Source organism: Ammodytes marinus (genome assembly GCF_949987685.1).
Source record: "Ammodytes marinus genome assembly, chromosome: 15".
Taxonomy (NCBI): Eukaryota; Metazoa; Chordata; class Actinopteri; order Uranoscopiformes; family Ammodytidae; genus Ammodytes; species Ammodytes marinus.
The window spans coordinates 14,586,616-14,602,220 of record NC_137219.1 but is presented as its reverse complement, the minus strand read 5'-3'; the positions used below and the strand labels follow the sequence as shown (position 1 = coordinate 14,602,220).

The 15,605-nt window shown below is 42.2% G+C and overlaps 1 protein-coding gene across 1 annotated transcript in view; it reads right to left on the bottom strand.

The window, feature by feature from the left end:
- The window catches only part of unc79 (unc-79 homolog, NALCN channel complex subunit), a gene marked incomplete at both ends in the record, with an annotated part of 35,031 nt that overhangs the window by 16,789 nt on the left and 2,637 nt on the right, over positions 1-15,605 (bottom strand). The window contains 18 exons of the mRNA XM_080042090.1: positions 490-637; positions 972-1,199; positions 1,846-2,061; positions 2,542-2,682; positions 3,439-3,562; positions 4,561-4,751; positions 4,995-5,225; positions 5,384-5,555; positions 5,787-6,016; positions 7,301-7,329; positions 7,688-7,728; positions 9,073-9,161; positions 10,149-10,213; positions 10,365-10,494; positions 11,505-11,560; positions 11,662-11,757; positions 12,028-12,198; positions 12,967-13,280. Of these exons, the coding sequence (XP_079898216.1) occupies positions 490-637; positions 972-1,199; positions 1,846-2,061; positions 2,542-2,682; positions 3,439-3,562; positions 4,561-4,751; positions 4,995-5,225; positions 5,384-5,555; positions 5,787-6,016; positions 7,301-7,329; positions 7,688-7,728; positions 9,073-9,161; positions 10,149-10,213; positions 10,365-10,494; positions 11,505-11,560; positions 11,662-11,757; positions 12,028-12,198; positions 12,967-13,280 (2,672 nt within the window). The remainder of the gene's footprint in view (positions 1-489; positions 638-971; positions 1,200-1,845; positions 2,062-2,541; positions 2,683-3,438; positions 3,563-4,560; positions 4,752-4,994; positions 5,226-5,383; positions 5,556-5,786; positions 6,017-7,300; positions 7,330-7,687; positions 7,729-9,072; positions 9,162-10,148; positions 10,214-10,364; positions 10,495-11,504; positions 11,561-11,661; positions 11,758-12,027; positions 12,199-12,966; positions 13,281-15,605) is intronic.

The following is a 15,605-nucleotide window of genomic DNA, read 5'->3' as shown; positions in this document are numbered from 1 at the left end:
GGCATTAGAAAGAACTCAACTCTCATGTTTCAAGTCCTAATTCACACAACTCTTAGTTAGCTCAGCTTAGCATAATACTGGGAACATGGGGAAATAGGTAAGGTAACACGTTTTTTCTTTCTTATTTTTTACCTTTGGAAAGAGCAAGACAAGCTGTTTCCCCCTATAGCCTATCCATTCTTTATGTAAAGCTAAGCTAACTGTTGACTATGAGACTGTTATGTTAAAAATCTAACTGTTGGCAATACGCAAATAAGTGGGTTACCTAAAGATTTTACCTATGCCTTTCAAATATTGAGCAACTGCAACTGCTTAGTTTTGCTAGTAGATTATCTCAGCTAAATCAAATAAGCATATTTCCTAAAATTCTTCAATCTTTCTTCAAGGATTACAGCGGCCAGTAAAATTACAATTTGGTTGGGCTGACAAGTTTAATGATTTTTATGTAGGCCTACAGTTTCTATTTGAAAAAACAGAACTGATACACACATGCATCATCAGTAGAAAGGTTGCTGGGGATGTCAGGCTGAACTCCACTTAGGATGTCGTCTTCCCTGTCCTCACTTCCAGTCTCCGTCCCAAAGGAGAAATCTGGCTGAGAAAAGAGTAAGGTATCCTCCAAACTATCTGTAGGTTCCTGTGGAGGAAATCAAACACTGTCAGAACGTCTTCTTTGTGTATTGCAAATGTGTATCTGTAATTCAGCTGAGCACGATATTCATCAGTGTTATTCACTTTACAACTACCTATTCGTTAGTTGACAAAAATGAAGAAGGACAGAGATTGACATGAATTATGAAAGTCTTTTATGCTGCATGTCATCCTCATCTGTAGCAAAAGCTTGGGCTGTGTTTTTGACATTGCTGTTTGGGACATGGGTCCACATGGAATTAATTTCAAAGCCTTCACTGCCTGATGCGCAGGGTTCATTTATATTCGCAGCATAAAAAAATGTCTGCTGTGCGCCTCACCACAAGGCGTATCTCTTCCCGTGGGGTCAGCCTCTCCAGGAGCTCACAGCCCAGCTGGTAGCACAGGATGCTGGATTGGCACAGGCTGCACTCCAGGGCCTTCTCGTCCTTCTGGCAGGTGTGTGATCCGCCCCATGGGGCCTGAAAGACGTTGTTGATGATGCCCACGATATCCTTCCCCAGGCTGCTGTCTAGACCCAGCATCACACCGTCATCTTGAAGCTCCATCTGGGACGGCAGGGGAGACGACCGTAAAGACAGGGGAACAAAAAGTGGAGCATGACGCACAAGATCCCACCTGTGTGTATTCTTGTCATGCGAAGTGTGTCACTTTTCTCTATACACTGTGTCGATATTGTGTAAAACATAAACTTCAGTGTAGTCTACATCCTTGGCATGTTTCTCTTGTGTGTTTGTATTATTACATTTTGTAAAAATCCAATACATACGGACTCCCAGAATCAAAATAAGTCCCTGTAAGAATATTATAAATGATAAATGGACTCCACTTATATAGCGCTTTAGCCCTGTTTTTGTACAGACCTAAAGCGCTTTACATTGTTTGGTGCACATTCACCCAATCACGCAAACATAAATACACCGATAGCAGCAGCTACCACACAGGTGCAAGCTAACTATCGGGAGCAATTCAGTGTTTAGAGTCTTGCCCTTTGCACTTTGACATGTAGCTGGGAGACGGGGAATCGAACCACCGACCCTGCAACCCAGTGGATGCACGCCCTACCCACTTCGCCACAGCCACCGTTTTTGTATAAATATTATCATCACAGTACATCAGAAGTAGATCCTTACTCCATTTTTAGAATATGATTATTATAATTTTAGAAATCTTTCATTTGGAAGATGTGGTCACCTGCTTAAGGATGAGGTCAAACATGAGGATGAAGCAGCCGAGGTTCATGTCATCGTCGTCACAGTCCAGATCCAAAGCGCAGTGGCCAGTGGCATGTCCCAGGTTCTTAAAGGGGCTGCATCTCAGAGGGCTGCGGAACGGGCTCCTGAAGGGGCTGGGGAAAGGGCTGAGGGTGTTGTGCTGCCCGCGGCGGCCCGGATCTGACACCACACTCACCTACGAGCAAAGAGCACACGCCATGTCAAGTCAAATATAGCTTTCCCTTCAAACTCAAACCATTTATCGCCAACGTTTTCCCTGTCACTGCCAGATATAACGACACACAGGAGTGCAGAGTTGCCTGGCTATACATTTCAATGGGAAACTACATCACAGTCAAGTTCAACTAAGTCCTTTTAAGGGAGCTATATTTAGACATTGACAGTTACCATGGCAACTCACAGTGCATCTCAATGAATGGCAGAGAATAGAGGCCAGGAAGACTAGATATAAATACATCCTAATCCTAAACAGGGATCTGACAGATTGTAAAATATCCCCCAAAAAATTTCGAACAAATTTGTAATAACATCTTATCAGATGTTTTCTATTTGTAACGTACTGTAAACCGTGGCTTATTGTTTGATTGGAGGACTAAACTCTTGTGAAAATAAATAAAAAGGAGCATGGAAGCATCGGCGTTGCTTTCTGCCTCACCCTGCGAGCCCCAGTGTTGCCAGACAGATCTGAGGCGCGCGCCTTCCTCTGATTGGCCAACTCCTTCAAAGAGTTCACTCCATCGGAGAACATCCCGATCAGCAGCTGAAGAGGCACAACAATGTCCAGCTCCGACAGCACCTGGGTCCAAACAAGACACGCAAACGTTAGCATCAGTTAGCATGTTGTTTCTACTTACAATGCAGATAGATTTGGTTGTATTTCCAATGTTAAAAAGTCACAACATGTTGGTTAACTGATACTTACACCAATATAAATAGGTATATGACTACACACTATGAACTTATCATATGTATACTATGCAGAGAAAAGATACGCAAAGTCAAATTGGGCACCCCTTCTTTGTCTGATTTTTAATGTGGCCTATTAATGATGCCCTTAATGAGGACCAATGAATGCAATCTCTTGATCAAAGTTGTGACAGAAAACTTGAAACTGGTCCATGCATACAGGGGAGCAAGCTGTGAGTGCATATGGGATGAAAATCCCTCCGATCTCTTTCAGTCTTACTCTGTGACCCAGATCCATATTCAGCAGGGCCCCTAGACTCTCCCACTCTGTGACAACCTGTTCAATTCACACGCACTGCGGACAGAACCGCAGGATGTGAACTGGACAACTAGACAGTGTGTGTGTGTGTGTGTGTGTGTGTGAGTGTGTGTGTGTGTGTGTGTGTGTGTGTGTGTGTGTGTGTGTGTGTGTGAGTGTGTGTGTGTGTGTGTGTGTGTGTGCGTGTGTGTGTGTGTGTGTGTATGTGTGTGTGTGTGTGTGTGTGTGTGTGTGTGTGTGTGTGTGTGTGTGTGTGTGTGTGTGTGTGTGTGTGTGTGTGTGTGTGTGTGTGTGTGTGTGTGTGTGTGTGTGTGTGTGCTCGCTCACATGCAGCCACAGCAGAGCCTGCTCTTGCACAGACGCTGGGTAGCCGGAGAATCTGCAGCTGATGAAGCCAAACATTTCTTCCATGGAGAAGGGCAGGGGGCACAGCTCGATATCAAACATCTTACTGTAAGCAGATGGCAGAAAATAAGATTATTTTTCTCAAATTCTGTTACACAATCAGTGATGTTCGGCACACTCTGATGCATAGGTGTAAGAAACCATCAACAGAAACTTGGCAATGATAGCATTCAAACTGCAAGAGAGTAAGACTATTAAAATGTAGGTTTATAATACATTGCAGTTAGCAATTAGCTTAGCTTATCAAAAATACTGCAGGGAAGGAAACAGCTACAATATATTGTGCACAATGGCACATTGTGGTTAGTTAGTTAGTCAGTCAGTCAGTCAGTCAGTCAGTCAATCAGTCAGTCAGTCAGTTAGTCAGTTAGTTAGTTAGTTAGTTAGTTAGTTAGTTAGTTAGTTTGTTTGTTTTAACAGTACACAAGCAAATGGCAAGTTGTATTTTTACGAGGAGGTATATGCTGTGGAAATGCTCTAATTACAAGAATCAGATCAGTTTGTGCAAAGGTTGACCAAATGGTATACAATTTATTAATTACTAACCTGTTTCCTTATGCTAAACTAAGCTTACCCCATAATGTTTCTAGCACACATTTGCTACATCTGCAATGAATAAGCCCTAGTCCAGAATGCTTCCACCTTTATAGTCTGAGATTTTTTTATAGGCCATTGATGCTGAAAACTGTTCATTTTGGCAACTGAATCTCAGTGGATATTCTTGAAATAGAGTGTTCTTTCACTGATTCTGTGGAGTTCACACATTTATTTTTAACGGTGAGAATAAACGTTTCTAAAAATACATATCTGAGATCAAACTGTATTGCATCTGTACTGGAATATTTTGACATTGTGTCAAGTTGAATTTGGTCTTTAATATTTAGAAATATTATATTTATAATGATACACCAGCTAACGACAAAAAGTGGCCGAGAACTCAATGTAAAGATGTGTCTGTAAATTGTGTGTACTAGAATGAGCAGGGCTAGAAGAAACGAACAACTGTACAACATGCAAACCCATCGAGGTGGTGGGTGGGTGTACCTGAGCACTTCTCTGAACTCTTTGAGCTGAAGGTCGGGCACCTCTGTGCGGATGGCCTCCAGCCACTCAGGCATGAAGCACTCCCACAGTGGTTGACTGATGACATTGTATGGTATAAGACACAGGATCCGGTTGAGGCCTTCCTTCAGCTGTGTCACCGTGCTACAAGACTTGTCCCAGTAACCTCCAACCTGAGGAAAAGAGTGCCCAGACTTAGTCAGATTCAAAAAATCTGCTTGTACCTATTTTTTCAAAACCTCAGCCCTCAGTGACATGCTGATTAAATGATGTTCAAAGACTAATAAGAGCTGTAACTGAGATTAACAGATAATGGAATGTGTATTGACACATCCGTTATAAGTACCCTGTAAATCCATTATAATTGCTTAACCATGTACAGTATGTTTTAGTTGACCCGGGTCTTGGCCCCTTACCCTGGCAAACTCGACAGGCTTGGGCAGCAGGCACATGACCATGACGTCAAATCGCACTTCACACACTGTCTTTAGCCACTTGGTGACAAACTGAGGCTTCAGCTTCTCCACCAGACTCCCGACCTCATCGTCCATCATGTAGGCCGTGGAGTGGAACCACTGGAAGACCATGCTGACCAGCCGAGCCAGGCTCTCCGTGGGCGTGTTTTCATTGGGCGTGCACAGGCTCACCTGCCAATGTGAGGGAAAAAGGTCAGAGAGGTAATGAAATCAATCAGGTAACCATGACTTCCGTGATAAGAGGGCCATGCAGTTGTCATGTACAGTACACATCCTTATCTCCTTGCTATTGACAGACATGGCAAAAAAAGCATGAGTTGATTACACACCAGGAACCAGATGCCAAACTGACTGAGGAGCCGCTGGTCGTGCTGGTCGTCCTCCTTGTTATCGAACTCGATGTTGTCCAGGGAGTGATGGGAGGCGGACAGGCCCATCTGACGACGCCTGTTCATCTCAAACTCGCGCTGCTCTGCATGTATTTCTGCCTCCTTGAGAAGGCTGGCATGTATAACAGAGAGGATGAGAGGGATAACTGTGAGGGTTCATAGGGGCAGAGTAATAAAAACACAGACCCTAAAACATATCCTGACACAGTATATACATTAATGATCTGCCTCGATGACGTAATGCTATCTATATACTCCTGTAGAAACATGTTTCACAGCATTACGGGCACATACACACTCCATTTGACTGTGATATATCGGTGGGTAAACACTGTGGATGTACCTTATCACGGCTTCCACAGTGCACACTAGCTCCTCCGCTCCACACTCCCGCGTGTTGACGGGAGGGGGAGAGGTCTGGTAGAGATGGGTCTCCGCCGCAGCCCCCACCTCGCTGCTGTGGTGGTTGACATGGCAACGCTTGCAGTAGCGGACAGGCCGGTTGCCATGGCGCCCACAGCAGCCAGCCGAGAAGCAGGTGACCACAGCCCTCCGAACATGAGAGCTACAGTTCTGCAAAGCCAACAAAAAAAAAGACAGGGGGAGGAGGAGGAGAAGGAGAGATCAGCTTATTTCTATTTCTGGGCATAAGGCAACAAAATGAATACCAATCAAATCAGCCAATGATCCCTCGTCATCACAAGCCTCTTAAAATAAACATCTAACTGCCTTGAAAACTGAAGCACACCTTCTACAATATGGAGTTGTTGAGATATTGATCCGTCAACATCTGCAGTGTTAAAATAAAATTGTCTTTATAGTCCCCACGGTGTCTCAGGTTTCTAAAAATAAAAAGTATGGCACGAGAGAACCATCCTAATCTGATCAGCCTCTAATCTTGCGCCATTAGAGGGATGCAGTACTCCCTATCAAATTAACATATCTGTCCCCCCGTGGTGAGTTCTCTCCGTCAGTTGATGTTGTTGTTGTTTACAGTATGCTCTATCATGGTGTATTTATAATTAGCTTTTCTAAGGAGAAGAAACATTTCTCAGTAATGACAGACGTGACTGATGTAAAATCCATATGGGGGGGTTTAAAGGGCTTTCTGAAATGGGTGTGACAAAGCCTGATCAGAGGGGGAAAGCTGTGGATTATACAATTGCTGGACAATTCCGCATAGAGGCCAGCTGTTTCCCAACACAACACCGGGCGTATCTGAGATCATCTCATACTCAGTTTTTCCCAGTGTCTCACTGGAAACCAGCGGGGAGCAAGTCTTGTCCGGTGCAGCGCGTTCAACAACAGCGAACAAACATCCCCAGCCCCGGCAGATTCATTTGAAACGGTTCGTCCTTTGTTGCAGTGAATGGGCCTCTCAACGAGGAATACATTTCAGGTGTAGTTCAGGGGACTACAGATGAAAAATAGCCCTTTGGCTATTTCTGGCATTATTAACCCATGTATGATCATGTGTTTTATTCATTTGCACTGTCCCCTTCTTGAATAAACTGAATTGAATTGAACTGAAACAAATTACCTTGCTATGGATGACAGGTCAAAATGGATTTCATGAAATATCCTCCACAAGGTTCAATTCATTTCTGCCTCCAGTGACAAAACCATTTAAAGCCATGTGCACTGTTTGATTTGTGTTTTGTGTGCTCCGTTTAAGGCCTTAAGTCATTATTTACAAAGGAGCAGTGACGTTAATCAGTAATGACAATTAATATATGGAGGAAGGTCGGGTTATATCAGATATGACATTGTGCTGTAATGTGATAGATCAGATGAATATGAGCGAATGAGAGAGTCGACAGTGTGATTAATGCTAATATTTCTGAACAAATATCTTACCTTCTTTTGACAAATAGCAGATATCTCTGCTGCAAAGACAAGTGAACAAAAACAGAAGTAGTTGTTTCAAAGAATTACTCGAATGTTTCAATTAAAAATAAAACAATTCCAGAAACTTTACATGCAGTAATTTGCAGCTTTTATAAAGAGATTTTATATTTAGATATACATTTAAGAAAATGAATAAATAATATTCATTAATAATTGAGTACCTATCTGTTTAACTATTCCTATGATTAGAATCAGTTAAGGAACAAATGTGTTGGCCTTTGCTAACCTCTGCATATATTACACACAGTTTTTCCCATTTATTTATGTCTCTCTGTCTGTTGGGGGCATGACAGAGTGAGAGAAACTCAAACACCTTTGTTGTTCGTGAATGCTCACCTTGGGGCAGGAGTACATCAACTAGCCATTCAGCGTGGTCTCTGAAAAGGTCAAAGAATTGTATAAACAGTTCCTCATTTACAGGCAAAATGCTCCTCCAAGCCTATGCACCATCTATCGTTTATCTATCGTTTACACAACAGACTTAACTTCCTGACCCAGCTGGAAAACCAAAATATATTCCCTCAATATCACAGAAAATACCAAACTGCAGAGCTAAACATACTATGCTAGGAGAGAACGGGGTAAGTAGGCACACTTTTTACTCTAGAGAATTGCTTATCACCTAAACATCTTTCAATAGTCATTCCTACATTGAATTGAAGCTTAAGGTGTTGGCTTAAAATGTGTACCCCTCACTTTTTCTATCTTATTGTAATAAAGAAGAAATTACACATTGAAATTAAACCTTACACATTGTGACAACCAATCCCATCAAGGGGTCGTTTGTCAAACACTATGGGGTTGTTTGTCACAATGTTATCTTAATGGGAATAATCTTAAAAATAAGGCAAGCAAGTAGAACTAAATTTCAAAGTTTAATTGCATTGTCAAGTTGACAAATAGGCCTACATAACTTACTGTAGCCTTGGCAGCTGGTCTAGTTTGGGATGCACTTGGTTGTTTTGATTTTGTTGACCTTTTTTCTTTCGCATGCTAGCTGCTTTCCTGCTCTATTATTTTCTTCTCTGGGGTGTCAGTGAGGATACAGCTTGACAATTTCTTTCGTTATTGGGTTCCTTTTCTGGCTGCAGCCTTGACATGTGACAACCAACCCCCCAAAAAATGTGACGACCAACCCCAACTTGAATTTCTTGCTAGCATCAAGGCCAACAGCCATCTGACAACTAATTAGCTTGCTAACCACAATCTAAACTATAGTTTACCCTTCACACTTTGTATGGGTAACAAGTGTTTTGTTATAAACCCATTGTGTAAAAGCCTAGAAGAAAAATACCGAGGAGCTAAATATTTTCAATTTGACATGAAAAACACAAACAGTCGTCTCACCTCAAATTCAGCAGTCTAACTCCAAGGAAGACTATGTAGGTGATCTCTGATCCCAATTCTGGATATTTACATACCAAAATTTCACAGACAGCGCCTTCTGGTTCCGAGATATAACGATTGTGACAACCAACCCGTGTGACAAATTACCCCGTTCTCCCCTACATGCTGAAACAAGTGGTTGCATTGTTTTGCGATGATGATGATCTCATCACCGCAAGGGAATTATGTAACCATGGTGATGTTTTTCCCCTGGGTTAAAGTGAGGAATAATGAGGCAGGTGGTAGGTGATGTATGTTTGGAATGGCATCTTATTGAAGGAAGGGGAGGCTCCTGGGGAGGGAGGAAAAAATAGGTAAAAAAAACAGATGCATACCCTGCTATCCTTTGGCTGCACTCCTCGCATATGTAAAGGGGAGGGGGCTTGTCTCCCAGGGCAACAGAAAGAGTGGGATCAATACACATCTGCAAAGTGAGACAGGTAGCGTTAGAATATGGATGTGTAATTAAAACTATCAACCTACTGATGTTTTATTTCATGCAAACGAGAAGAAAGGAAACAATGTCTGCTCATTAAGGACTGTGCAATTTTTTTTTCTAAATTCAGGGTAGAGTCTCAAGGTGGCCGTTGCTATAAAATAATGACAAATGACGAGCTCTCTGAAGTGACATTTCAACCACTAAAGACCCTCCCCCACTCTCCTAAAGATGTCTGACGTCCCCTACTGCAGCAAAAGGAATACCTTACCCTCCCCTTTTCTGAATCCCCTTCCTCCGTAATAGTTTTCACACAGTCCTTTAGTCAGAATAGAGAATTTATTTACTGCATTTTCCTTTTGTCTCTCGCACGTCGAAATCTCCAGGGGCCAGTATATTATGATCTAGCCCAAAAAATCACCTACAACTTTCTCCCCACGCCTCTACGTGGATGGCTGCGTACATATGCTGCACTCTGTTCTCCTGCAACCTGTGCCTGCCCCTGTGCAATGCTTGTGGCCCCCAGTGTTCAGATGGTGCACTGTAATTTACTGTGCTCACTTGATGCTACCCGGTCCTCAAGGGCTGAGCGGGGTCAATGCTTTCAATTAAGCCCCCCCTCCCCCGCACCTCCTCCCTGCTCCTGGTAATTGAAATCCGGCCCCTGTCCGTGCCCCTGTTCCTACTCTATCTGTCAGTTTTGAGCACACTTGAGTAAAGGCAGACACAGCTGATAAAGCAGAGCAGCAGAAGCAGCAACTGCAGACACTGGTGAAGAGAAGCATAGAAAACTGATATCATTACCCCATCCCCACAAATGCCAGGGGCACATACTTATTTATTTACCGAGGGGCTCACAAAGGCAGACACTCCTAGATGCACTGTTGAACTGGGCAAGGTCAACAATCATAAATGCACCATCAATTTTAAGAGTTAATGTCTAAGGTTAATTAAATATATGTTGTTAAAAATCACCTTGACAGCAGGTTTATTGATAGCATTGTGGCATTCAATGTGTTGACAGTGGATTGGGTTCCAGGCTGATCCGGGCAAATTAAGAGAAACAGTAGATTGGCAGAAGTGGAGGAGGAGAGGAGGAGAAGAGAAGAGAAGAGGAGAAAAATGGGTGATAGGTTAGACCCTTAGTAAATTCAAGGGCAGAATAAGCGGCCGAAAAAAAGAGAATCTGACCTGTGTACTGTAGCCCCCTGTATTCACTGATGGCTCCTGGTGGCTTCAGGTTGGGCCAGTAATGAAACAGCATCTGCACAGCTGGAGGCTTAACTTGGGACGGGCCATAAGATATGACGTAAAGAAGGTCCTGTACAAAGTATAAACATCCACTGTAAATACAAAATAAAATAATTTTTTTAAGGCATTTGCATAGGCCTACTTATTAATGTAAGTCAACTAGTCGAAGGTTTTCATTCCAACATGCTTTATATAGATTTTCTTAAGACTAAATGTTGCTCGATTGGTCTTGACTTAAAGAAGACGTTTAATATTTTCCAAGAGCTTCTGGATGAAGTAGAACCAGTAGAATTTTTGTTCTCCTTGGCATAAAGATTGGGAGCATAGAGAAACAGCTAGTCTGTAATGTAAAAAGTTGTAGTTTTAGGTGTAGTTACGCTCTGTTTGTTTTTGTGTGAATTGTGTTGCCAGGCTAGCTGTTTCATGCTCCCATTTCCACTGTGTATACTGAGCCATGCTAACATTCTTCTTGCTTTAGCCTCATATTGAGCAAGCATATGTCCACAAAATACAAACTGTTTTGGTAATCAAGAAAGCAAAGTAATCTAGTGTTTTAAGCTGGATAGTGTATGTTTCCAAAGTAAGGAAAGTCCTGAATTCCACTGTTTTGTTCCGGGTGCAAAATAAAGCCTTCAAATGGCTCGCTTTGTGTATTTAAATAACGATGTTACTTTTTTCTAAACTATTGTCTAACATTGTTCTTATATCTTTGTTTTTAAATATTCTTTTTTTTCTGCAACATATACAGTAATAAACACCATTTCCCATAAGCCCTAGACGTTTGTTTGCTAAACATCATAGCTTAACAAAAGTAGCAAATTGGCTAGCTCAGACATGTCTGTAATAACCACAGGACAGAGAGGACTAAATAGAAAAAGATATATAGAATGTAGAAAGTAAACCCCATGGACCGGGCCTCCTTTTTCAATAAATCAATGCGAAATGGGCAATTTCATAAAGTCACATACATTCGTGGAACAGAGGCTAACGTGGACTTGACGTCATAACTTCAGCCCTCTATTTGGAATGAAACTCTTTCATTGTGCTTTACACAAATGACCTTAACTCTGAATGTTGTACCTTCCACACTTCCTGTTTGTGCTTCATTAGGCACTCCAACAGTTGACAGTGATACACTAGAAGAAAGAAGCAGAGAAGGGAGCCATTACTAGACAGCATTACAGTGTGGGTTATATTTGCATGCATGCTTCGAAAAGCAGCCAATATGAAGGTTTACCTGGATTTGAGGTGTACTGCATTGCAATCATGAGCATAGAGGAGGCAGATAGATTGACATAGGCCGGAACTCCCCCTTCCCTCCGAGTGGAACCCACTACAGACAAGTGACGAAGAGAAAGAGACAGAATGATGACCACTTAAAAGATCAGTTTCACACTCTGTTGGTAGTATGGATAGTAGCATTGTATTATGTAATTCAACATGTTTTGAAGTGAATGTTGAAAAAGCTTGTAGCTTAATAAGACTTGGAAAAACATTTTGCATTATTGTATTTAACTTATTTAATTATCCCAATGTATATGAGTTTCATTGCGTCAGAAAGTTAGGTAGTTGTCTAAATGATCTTATGATAGGTCATACTCACATATAGCCATGGGGAGGAAGGAGGTGCTCAGGTACTCAATGATGTCTTTGTGGAGGAAAGGGGGAAATGTGGCTAAAGTGGAGATCATAGTATAGGGCAAAGTGCTGAGAATATCATCACTGAGAAAGGGCAGGAGGCAAGTTGTTGTGTAAAATATGGACTGTCCCAGATCTGATGAAACGGGGAAAAGGCAAAAAGGAAAGAAAAAAAAGACAAGGAGAGATACACAGACACTCATTCAATGAACAGCACATACAGTATTCACATACTGTATGCTGCCAACAGATGTCAAAGTTACATAAAATGTCAGTCATTTAACAGTTTAACAGTGTATAAAAGGAACAATTGAAATATGAGCTTCTTTTGAATGCCGATAGCTTCTTATAAAAGCAACTGAAGCAATGTTTGCCCTAAGTAAAAGTAGAGCATTCTAGTCAACGAGATTGGCTTTCATGCTTTGAGTTTTTTTTTAACAGTGGTCAAATATTAATGAAAAACAAGAGCACTGACTGTGAAGCAGCCTGGAGCCCATGAAAAACAGTGTTGAACAAGTCAGACGTATTCTGAATGTATTAAAAATAATAAAATACATTTGCCTGATATGGGTTTTTCCATTTACCTCGTATATATTTGCACATGAGAACATAAGTGGTAACATTTCTCACACTTTACATAACAAACATGCAGTCAAGTATGATACACGGAAGAGAAGGCCTATGGCTGGTGTGTATCCAATGGCTTATGAACGACTTAAGTTGACGGGGTTTCCAGCGTGCTCCCAATCACCCCCCATGCATCCCTCAAGATTTCCTTAGCGGGACTTGTCTCCTCCCGCGTTACACAAGAGGCCAAAAAAGCAGCGGTGGCTTCATGCAGGCCAGGCGGCTCGAAGGATGATGATGACAAACAGTGGTGGTGGTGCACTGGGCCTTGACTCACCATGCTGACCGTGCTGCAGCAGGGGCACCAGGTCAAGCAGGGTCACGAGGGTCACATAGAGGCCCTGATAGTCCAGAGAGGGGTACTCTGAGAGCTGAGCGTCCCGACTCTGCTGCCCCTGCCCCCCGCGGTCTGACGGGGCATCGCGCAGAACGCTGTAAAGGAGGGAGCGAGTAACTGTAGGGTTGATGGAACTGACTTGTGGTCTTAGAGATGGGGTGAGTGGGAATGGCACAGGAAAAAGACACATGGTCATGGGCACGGCCAAATTGGAAGCTTCCTGGTTCTCCTTCCTGCCTGTGCGGGACAGAATGCTGCTCCGGGGGCGGGAGGGGAAGGGGAGGGTATAGGGTAGGGTAGGGGAAGGGAACAAGGGAAAAAAAGAGACAACAAAGACACAAAAAAACAGCACATTACATTGAAATGGCACTACAGAGACAGCGTAAATAGAAAAAAACAAACCCAGATAAACCCCACATAGGATGCAGTGTCTCACTCTATTTGACTGTATCACTGAAGGCACGGGCAAATTTTTCCCTGCTTTTGTCTGTTTCAGAGTGACTTTAAAATTCAATTAATCTCGTTTTTTGTCTGTCTTTGCACTTGGAAAACAAAAAAAACATGAGCACAAACTGCAATGATCACTGCATCTCATGCGTATCTGGTGACAAGGAGCAAAAATATAAAAAATGGCATGTTTTCAGTGGCAACCCCATACTTCTCCAAAAAGGCACAGTGCAAAGGACTGTCCCTCCATGGCTGCCATCTTCCAATCAGCAAAGGTAAGAGGCTACCATGCCAAAAAAAAAAAAACATAAAGGCCAATGAGCCGTGGAATTAAAAAATAAATAAATAAATAATTTCCTTGTCTTTAGCAGGGCTGTCAAGGATGGGAGTGACACCAATTTGGTTCGGGAAAATACAGAGGTGACACTTTTGAAACATGCTTCAGCCAGTAATAAACATGTGTGTGAGATTAGATCAAGTGCTCCTAGGTCACAGCACATGTTTATTGCACCAGAGAAATAATGTCCGTATGCATACATTATGATACTGTTCAAGTATCATTGGGAGAAATAATGAGATCCAACAGGCATATGGATTCAGGTTTCTAAAATAAATGTAACAACTAATCTACAGTCGAGGAGAAAACTATAATGACAAAGGAATAGGTTGTATCAGGGGGAGATGACTGGTAGCATTATGTTGAGCTAATGCAGGATGGACAATTGTGTTTGCTGTCCCCTGGGAAGGTGGTGGACAAACTAAATTTTTTTAATAGAGGGAAAAAACAAAAGGCAAAAAACTACTTGGGGTTGAGTGTGGAGTCTACAGGTGGAGGAGGGGGAGGGGGGCAGAGAGCATCGCTCTTTTCACTGCACATTGTTAAAGAGCTAAGCTGTTCTATCAGGAAAATGATTGGGATTTATCGCGTGAGCCCAGCTTATAATTCTTTTCAAATCATAATTTATTGTATTTTATTTTGAAAGGTCACTCAAAAAGAGTTACAGCATTCTCGGCAAGTGAGAAAGGGGATTTCATTGATGTTTTTTTAAACATAACATTAGGTAGCATAATGCTTAGCCTCTAGCTTAATAGTTCATACTGTCACATTTTCTGACTTATCCCCTCAAAGTTATACTCTGCAAGATTTTAGTCAGTGTGGATCCATTCATAAAAACTGCGTTATTGCACAGCGCAAGCTCAAACTGGACTTATGAGCAACAACAGACTGTATCTCAGAGTATGACTTTTTCACTGCCCATTTCTTATATAGAAAAACATCATTACTTTGAACAATGAACATAGACATTAACAGACATACTCACGCGCATACACTGAACATGTACACACAGAGGCACACGCACGCACATGTGCACACACACGCATATATACACACATACAGACGAACGACACACAAAATTACAACCATATACAACACATAAAACACATGTAGAAATGCACTACAGACACATGACATACGTTGACTGTCCAAACCCTGCACTGTCAATACAAAACATCACAGACTATGTGTGTGGCAGTTATGCAAAGCACAATTCAACTTCCTAAATGAACAGATTCTCAGGTGTGTGAGGTAAAAACTACACTGCTCTACATCCAAAATAACATCTAAGCAATTCTAGATGTAATTTCTGCTCCCTACAGTCACTAAGATGAATGTGGTCAGTGGTTCACTTTAAGGAGGCACATATAATTAAATAGAGAGAAATTCAACCCTTCTTTATGTTCTACTCTGCATACATGCTGAACCTTAAAATGTGTGCATAAATCAGCAACCATGCACCTCCTTTGGCCATTTTTGGATTTTCTTTTCAGGAACATGACACATGCCTGCTCCACTTTTGAAAGGGTCACTACTTTCACTTAATCTCACTCTTTTTCTGTCTTTCATTTCCTCCCTTTCTTCACCACGGGGCCTAAAAAGGCACAGGTGAACAACTAATCTGGGGAGTCCCCTGTTGAGGAAACCAGAGCCCTTCTAACTTCTAGTAGTGGTAATAGCTATATCCAAGGCTAAGAGACTCTGCTTTGGGGGAGGGAAATTATAAAGTGACTGTAAACAGTGGCGTCACAGTGAGCGATTCCTTTGGCACTCAAGAGGACACTGGCCCCCAGAG